Source organism: Acipenser ruthenus, chromosome 2 (genome assembly GCF_902713425.1).
Source record: "Acipenser ruthenus chromosome 2, fAciRut3.2 maternal haplotype, whole genome shotgun sequence".
Lineage (NCBI taxonomy): Eukaryota > Metazoa > Chordata > Actinopteri > Acipenseriformes > Acipenseridae > Acipenser > Acipenser ruthenus.
Window position 1 is genome coordinate 31,741,470 of NC_081190.1, and position 8,904 is coordinate 31,750,373.

An 8,904-nucleotide genomic window follows, 5' to 3' on the forward strand; every position below is an offset into this window, starting at 1 on the left:
TTTCACCAGTCAGTAAATAAATATAAATAAATATAAATATGCTAAAGAATCACTTCTTGATTCTTTAGCGTAACTGTGTGCTCTACCTTTGAATTTTAAGTACACCTAATTGTAAACGTAATCTATCTACCTAATGTTAAAAATGGCTGTAATTTCACCCCTGCCTGAGTCAACGCTCCCCCCTTGACTTTATTAAACTTGAGACATTCTGCACTCTTTGTTTGTTTGGGGTATAATTATCATTCAAGTGCATACAACAGTGTATACAATAACATCCACCCCCCCCCCAAATCACATAAATGTAGGCTGCGGTAAGTGTGAATTATATTAGGTGCTTTTGCTACCAAACATGGATTTTATCAAGATATATCATATGTTAGAACTATGTTATGTGTGTTTCATGAAAACTATATTTACATGGCTGCCAACATGTAGTGCTAGGCAATTCGTTGTTTTGTGTTTTGTCTATCCAAATGCCTATTACCGTTTGTGAACTGTACATCTGTTTACCATCATTCTTCTTGACAGCTTTCCAATATGCATTTTTTAAATTACATTTCTTAGTTTTTATACTGTCTTAAAGCTTCAGTTCCCACAATCATGTTCACGTTAAATACAAACTTTTTTTTTTTTTTACTACATTCTTACAAGTCTTTCTGTGCAAGACCCTGCTCATACAAAAGTAGGGTAAGTTTATTTACATTCCCTGATAGTTGTTGGAAATTAGAAACACATGCTGTCTCCTTATTGAAACCCGTGTGCCACACTCTGAGTTAATGAGGTTTACTCCTGGTACTATCTGCTACAACAGGAGGGTTTCCGAGTCTGTATAAACAGAACAGAAATATTAAAACGAATGGGTGAGAAAAATTAACATAACTCTATATACATGACCAACTAACGGCTTTTCCAGATATTGGAATGATCACATCATCACACAGCCTATAATTTATGTATTTATTAAACTACATCCCAAAACAAAAATATTGGGAAGGAAAGCTATTTTAATGTGGTCGGCTATCTAAATTTGGCAGAAAAAGCTGGATCTTGCCACTCAGGCTGAGAAACATCCGTGCAGTCACTCCTAGTAGGGAAGGAAAATTCAGTCCGTGACTACTGCTGTACTCTCAGAAACACAGCAAACGCTTGTTCAGTTTACCAATGCAGTGCCACCTTACCTAATTTGTACCCATAATAATCCTTTTAACACAGTGCTGAGTGTGGGCTATTACACAGACTACATTACTGTCTGTAGTTAACAGTTTTATAATTAGATATATTTTTTGCATATACGTAGTAATAATAATAATAATAATAATAATAATAATAATAATAATAATAATAATAATAATAATAATAATAATATCTAACACAGATTAACTCAATACATTTAACATCTTAAGACAGTCGTTAAAGATATTTTCCAAGCAATAACTGATCTCCTTGATCTTCCTTGACTGACACATTGTTACTACTGTAGGTGCTCTTGGCACTGCATTCAATATACAATTTGTTGTGCTTTTCAATAAAAAGCCAAACATTGCCTCATTTTTCAAGAATGAAACATTTGAACCAATGAAATGAGTTTTAGTAATAGACTTAAATTTTCCCAGATTGTTTAAATATAACGAGTGGTGCCGATTTCTCACCTGTATATGCAACTGTTTGCTTGTTTTTTGTAATTGTGATTCATATTTCAAGGGTTCCCAGGTATTCCAGGTCGGCTAAGCAGTGCCCTACAAGCCAAAGCTGCTGTAAACTTTGCTTTGTGGATTTGGCCCTGTGATGAAAGTAGATATTATATTTCTAGATTCTGTTTATTGTTGTATTAACACAGAGCGATTGAAATATGATTGTTGGAAGAATGGCTTCATTTCTGTTTGTTTATTTGGGAGGTACATGTCCTTGCATTATGATCAGTGGCGGTCAATACTTCAAGTGATGCGGTTCATTTTACAATAAGGGTTCCTCCATCCACCACCAATAATTTGAACAAGAGTACAATAAACTTCAGCAATTATCATGATCATGGCTTTATGCAATAGAATAACAATCCTTTTTTTTCTTTTTTTTATTATTATTAATATTATTTGTTTATTTACCAGACACCTTTATCCAAGGCGACTTACAGAGACTAGGGTGTGTGAACTATGCATCAGCTGCAGAGTCACTTACAACTACAGCTCACCCGAAAGACAGAGCACAAGGAGGTTAAGTGACTTGCTCAGGGTCACACAATGAGCCAGTGGCTGAGGGTGGATTTGAACCGGGGACCTCCTGGTTACAAGCCCTTTTCTTTAACCACTGGACCACACAGCCTCCCATTTTTAAATGAGAGGTAATCAAGGAAGCTTCAGAACTTCTTGCTGCTCAGTGAATATACATCTAGTGCTGACTCACATGCTTTGGTTTTGACCATTACTGAGATTTTTTGAATTCGGGTCAGTTGTTGTGAATTTTTTTTTTTGCATATAAAAGATTCATATCAGGGGATGCAATTTACAGAACCAGACAAAGCTCATGCTACTGTTTGCCATACAATGTCTGTATTGCACAGTGCACACTTTCACAACTGTACAATGGAAGCTGATTCAAAACCAAATCAGATTTGCTCAAAGACCCAGCAAAAACAGATCTGCGTATCAGACACCACAGACTTAGATGAAACCTTTTAGGACATATTTTCCTAATACAAAAAAATCTAAACAGGAAGGTGTCATGCATACCTGAAATGTGCATTGCTGAAACAACTTTACAGATGGGTGTTTAAACATAAACTGTTTATACATGATAAACCATATTTTTGTAGTAATCCCCTCAACTAAATTGGAAATATATATGTAATCTGACAGGAGACAAAATGGGAAATATAAATTAAAATACCTTTAAGACACAGGGGGTAGGGGTACAAATGAATACATTTGCACCTCGCTAATAGCTATACAAGCAGGGTGCAGTGTTGTAATCCAGTGTCGGCAGAACTGACGGAATCACAGTGAGAGAAAGAGGGTGGGAGAGCTGTCTATTCAACTAAAACAAAAGACGCAATCAATTCATGGTAAACACACACACTGCAAGAAAGAAAAGCCACTCATGACCAAGAGTGACCACATAGCACAGTGATTACTTAAACATCCCAGGCATCAAACCAAAATAATCGAAAAACATGGCTACCATGTTGTTTTTATCTGTGGTTACTTTTAACTTAGTGTAAACACTTGTTACAAGAAGATTTATCTTTCGTCAGAATGTGTCACTGGACAAGCCCCAGATGTCTCTCTGAATAAGAACAGGAATCCCAGGCATAAAAATCATAATATAGCAGGAACTTAATAAAAAGTATGAAAAATGTACTAGTTTGTTACAATTAACCCTTATATTACCCCTTTTCACAATCACATAGAGGACAGAAATTACTAATCTTAACCACTATGGGTACTATTCACTTTTTTTTTAAAAGTCTGTTTTAATTCATTTAATTCAGTTTGATATTGTATTATATGATTTCTAGACTGTTGACTTATTTAGCAATATTTAGGACATGTTTCATGAATGCCAAACTAATTTGTAAAAACACCTTTATGAAAGAAAACATTAGTTTCATAGTCATGAGATAAACAAATGCCTTTAGAAATCCCTACCAACAGCCCTTAGTTTCTTATTGCTTACAGACATTTGACCATGTAATTCTTAAGAAAGTTTAAATCTTTGAAGTCTAAACACCTATAATACTGGAAATCAAGGGTTACTGTTTACTTTTCTGAAACACCTAAAGGAGACAGTTTGAAAGAATTGAAATAGCTATTGCTGATAATGATAATGCATAATTGTGGTGCTTTTACACGTCAAAGATTTAAAAAAAAGTTAACGATCACTGGTAATTGAATTTAGTTTATATTTACTGAGTTGGAAATGCACAGCTTATGTTTATGAAACGTTGCCTGTTTTCAACTCTTACATGTCATTTCTGTATAATCCCTTTAGTTCCAACAAGGTGTTAGTGCAAATTCCTAAAACTCAACAGGTTCTTAGTGAAAACATCAGCTCTGAAAGACATAATTGCCAGACTTTTAAGTTGATAATCTCCTAGTTTTCATGTAAAACATGAAGGGGGATTTTAGTAAACTTTTTTTGAAAATCTAATAATTTACATTTATTCCAAGAATTAACAGGAGAGTCACAAAACCATTTGTTCAGCTGACTCACTCCACACCTACTCTTGTTTAGTATCTTTTATTATGAAAAGATACATTCCTACTACTGGTGGTCCCAAAGATGCCATCTCAAAAATGTTTTTGTAAACAAGCCTTGAAGTTTTAAAAAAATGATCTTAGGTCATAGACTCTTTTTTATTATTATAGTTACCAAAACATTCTGCATTCCATTCTGCAATGAGAGGTGGTTTATCTAGATGTATCTTATAACTTCAAAAGACTATGCTATGCAAACTAACTCAGTGCACATTTCTTAGATCTGTTATTTAGTTACAATAAGGTACACTAGACAAATATAGCTGAGCAACGGAATTATGTGCATGCTGTGGGTGACAACCTTTCAAACAATAACTGGTCAAGTATGCCATACTAGTAAACTACACATGTAAATTAACACAAACATCCACATAACTTAGCTAAAGGGGAGTGGGCCTTAATGTCAAATAATTGACTTAAACTAGCCATAAGAGCCCATTAAATCCAATTGTTTTCTATGAGCTACTGTATGTCTGCTCCCTGAAATAAGCAATTGATTTGGCCTCAGGCCTTTTCTTGGTGCAGAGCTTTAAACTAAACATTCAAGTTAATGATCTTAGTTGCTGTAAGCCTGAGTTTGGGATATCTTACACACCACAGCTTTAGACCTCTAATTAAATGTAGTAAATGGAGGGGTGTGTGTTTTTTTTTTTACAATCTGTCATTATGTCCACCCAAACAACCTTTGCAGCAAAAGGTTGTACTTACCTGTGAGAAGTTGAGTCCATTCAATGGATGGCACTGCTCCTCCACTTTCTCGACAGCGCCAGTCTTCTTTCTCATGCGCTCAGCCTCCTGGGCCAAGTAAAGGTCCAGAACAGGCACTCCCCTGGTCTTAATATCCGCCTCTGTCAGAGAGTTCACCATTAGCATGACCCAAACCGGTCTCTTTCTTTCCCAGTTCCCAGCAATGGCATTGAACAAATAATCTGCATACAGCCCCTTACCCCGTTGGTCAGGGGTCATCCAGGAAGGCATCATGAGCTTGACATACTCCAGGTGGCGCTTGAGTCTTCTGTAAATGTCTCTGGGCAATACGTCCTGTAGGTTCTCGCCATGTGGCAGCATCTGGCAGCTGGTCAGGGCTGAGATGGTGTAGGGATCTGTCAAGTCCAGCTCAAAGTACACAATGGTGCTCTCCTGAAAGGCTTTCTTGGAGTTATCAGGGATAAAGTCCCAAACGCGGGTGTAGGGGACATGGATAGTGCCAAAGAAGTAGGATGGAGGGTCTCTCTTGATGGTCCACAAGAATGAGTTTAATTCAGTTTGCTAGCAGAGGAGAAAAAAGAAAACTATTACTTTAATTTAAAAAAGGGGTGAAGATCTCAGTGAGATCATGTTGCATTTATTTCTATAGGAGTAACATTGTGCATTTCCTAAAAACTAAGTTTTTGTGCAATAATACTGTGAAGGTGTTTTTTTTGTTTGTTTTTTTAATCCATAAAAATGCAGAAACATTTTATATGCACCTCCCTGGGGCTCAGCTAAACTGTTCCCAATTTAGATGAAAGAATACACCAGTATTCTTTACTGCCTTATTTGTAAAGATAAGACACATAATAACATAGTGGGAATCTCTGCTCTTCTGATTAGGAGTAAATTAAGAAGACCTGAGAGCATCTTTACATCAATTTAAGATATAATAAAACACTTTCTACAGCTTTATTCAAAATAAATTATTTTAACTGCTGCATATAAATGTTTCAAAACTTTTTTTTTGGTATGTAATTCATTGCGTGCATAGTTAAATATAAATGGGCAGGTGACTTGACATTCTGGACTCTAGAGAGTCACAATTTAGTGAAATGCCACAATTGAATCGATCAACGCTCAAGAGGCGAATTTGTGCGGGGTGTGTAAGAAGTGATGTGTGTGATTGGCACTGGGGTGAGAGCAGAAGAAAGGTAAACAGAGAAGAACAAAAAGCAAAGACAAAAAACAAACGGCAGCCTCTCCGCACTCCGGTCTGTTTACTAATCTTAACAGGATCTCATTAGCTAACATTCAAAAAACCATCAACTTTCTGCATGCCAGAAAACCTGGCGGCTCAGGAACTAGTGAAGGCAAACAGACCCCGCGGTTGATAAGACAGTTTCCAAGAAAAACGTTCGTTCTAAGTAATTGTTGTTTAAAGTATTGCAAGTGTGTCCTGATGTGGAAGACAACGTGTTTTGTTTAAGTTATAGTTGATAGGGCACTGTACGTCTGTTACAGTATGTTCTGGACAATAAACCGGCATTCATAAATTTATACCAACAAGTTTTACAAATTATACATTTATATACACAGTGCAAAATCAAACTCTGTTCAGGAGGTCAACTGATAACAGTTCAATATAAAACAGCTGACGTGATTAAATTAATGAACTATTTACCTGCGCGGAACAATTAAATTACATTATATTTGTGGAAACCAAAAATCAACTCGGTGAACGCATGGCCCTGTGAAGTACCAATTTAGCACAAAACAATAGTTAAAGGGTTTTTTTTCCAACAAGCATATACAGCAACAAAACAAAAACAAATAACAGCAAACCATACATCCCTAGATATCTACGCAATCTGCAGCATTTATGACAAATTAAAGTAAAACTGTTAACTAGTACTGTAGTAACAATTTGGGGACACATTTGAGTCATCATAATTAAACATGTGAGTTGTTTGTTATTGTAACATTAACAACTTTTATTTATTTTTAACCAAAAAAAATGTTGCGTTTGACGATATAACTGGCTTACCGTATGCAATGCTACTGAATTCCTAGATTCACGCTGGAGGACAACAGTTCAAATGTACAGCTTTCAAGAAGGGATAATAAAATAATAAAAGCACAAGAAGCCGCAGGAGCATTTAAAAACAAATTAGCCTGTATATGTCAAACCTCTGAATTTCAGTGAAGCTGTTATTAAGAGCAGACACGTTGAAATGTTCACTCAACCAAAACACCAAACACAGGGCATCTGAATGTAAACTAGCCGGAAAAACTTTAAAAGGAATGGTGCAGATGATAACATTTGGGGACAATCTACGGGCGGGCTTATATATATATATATATATATATATATATATATATATATATATATATATATATATATACACACAAGAAAGTAGATTAGAACAATTGACTTCAACAGATATGCATTTAAATTACTAATAAAAAAACAAGATATTTGTAGACCGTTTAAAGTAGTAAAAGGGTAAAAAAAAATAATAATAATAATCTGTACTTACTTTCTTGTTAAGTTCACAGTTTGTAGCGCCTCTTAGGCTTTTCCGATTTGCCCTGACCAGCAAAATTAGGAATGCTTGGATAAATGCACCCCAAGTGAACAGCATCGTAGCTCCGGGGAAAATATCAATAGCCTAGTTTTCAGAAGCTGACTGACAGTCCTCCAGGAGAAAAAAAAAAAGCAATGTATTTGTATGCCTTATTTAAGGTTTGAGGCATAATAATCTAACCTTTCTAGGACTTGTGTTCGCCATGCTGACGGAGTTAGCAGATGATAATGCAGAACTGTCTGTCTGTGGTTTTGTTAAGTTTTGACTGGTAATGGGGGGGAGGGGGGGGCTCTCGCTCACATGCTCTGTTCAGCGAAAATGTTTTCTCCCTTCCCCAGCGCGTGCATTTGTTTTCTCCTTTCCCCAGCGTGTTTTGAATGTCACAGACCTGCTTCTAACCCAGTTATAAATTGAACAAAATGAGAGCATATGGTGTAATCCTAATACTAAACTTTGCTCATAATTGTGATTCACTACTTTCACTCTTCACTTCGTGTTCAATGTCGTCCGATCGCTCTGTATCCCCGTGAAACCGCTGTTGTGATCCAAGGATCTGTTAAACCACGGTTGTAAAAGCTTGGAGTGAATCGGTATAAAAATCATACATGATCTTCAATCTGTCGGTTTTTAATTAACTCTTTCGACTTCTTTCTTAAACAATCGTCTCCACTCTCATTGGACTGATTTCACAAGGACTGGATGCAAAACGTGTTTGTAGTTCCTGAATATACCCCTGGATGGAGGTACAAGCCGTTTGTAATGTGAATGAAACTTGCCTAACCCTAAACTCTATGTCACTGTGTGTGCGTGTGTGTGACTTTCTGTCTGCTTAATCTGTAGTGCTTTTCATAGATAGTTTTCTGTGATCCGTATAGCTGGTTCTAGTTCTCCCTGATACCGATTTCAAAGCGTATACAGCAGGAAAAAAATAAAGTCTTGAGCCCACGCCACTCAGATGTTTGTTTGTAATTCCTGGATCTGTTCCTGGCGGACTGGGGGTTCCAAACGCTGCTTATGCTTCTCGCTCAGACCAAGGCAACCGTCTACATAACCCTAAACCTTCCTGCAATCGCCTTCTTTCCACTTATCTGATTAAAGCTTCTCTACCCCCTTGGGTTTTAGGGGAGGAGCACTAGTAGTAGCTCAAAGGAGCATAAACACAAAATACAAACTGGTACCACTAAATTTCCAAAAAGGAAAACTTAAGATGAGCCGTGATGAATGTGTTGCTCTACCTACCAATCTTTATTGGTAATTGGTAAGAAAGTAAAAGTACAATTAAATCATTTGCATTTGAAGAACACCCTATCGAAAACAGTTGTAAAAAATGATAACGAATGGCGTGACTGAACGATTTAATCTCAATCACAAAATAT

The 8,904-nt window shown here is 36.4% G+C and overlaps 1 protein-coding gene across 1 annotated transcript in view; it reads right to left on the minus strand.

Annotated features, from left to right (window-relative positions):
• LOC117973650 (metalloprotease TIKI1-like) overlaps nt 1-8,573 on the minus strand; it is a 66,372-nt gene extending 57,799 nt beyond the window's left edge. Inside the window, exons 1-2 of the mRNA XM_034926636.2 lie at nt 7,481-8,573; nt 4,959-5,519 (exon numbers count right to left, since the gene is read on the minus strand). Of these exons, the coding sequence (XP_034782527.1) occupies nt 4,959-5,519; nt 7,481-7,585 (666 nt within the window). The 5' untranslated portion in view covers nt 7,586-8,573. The remainder of the gene's footprint in view (nt 1-4,958; nt 5,520-7,480) is intronic.
• Between the last annotated feature and the right edge of the window lie 331 nt (nt 8,574-8,904).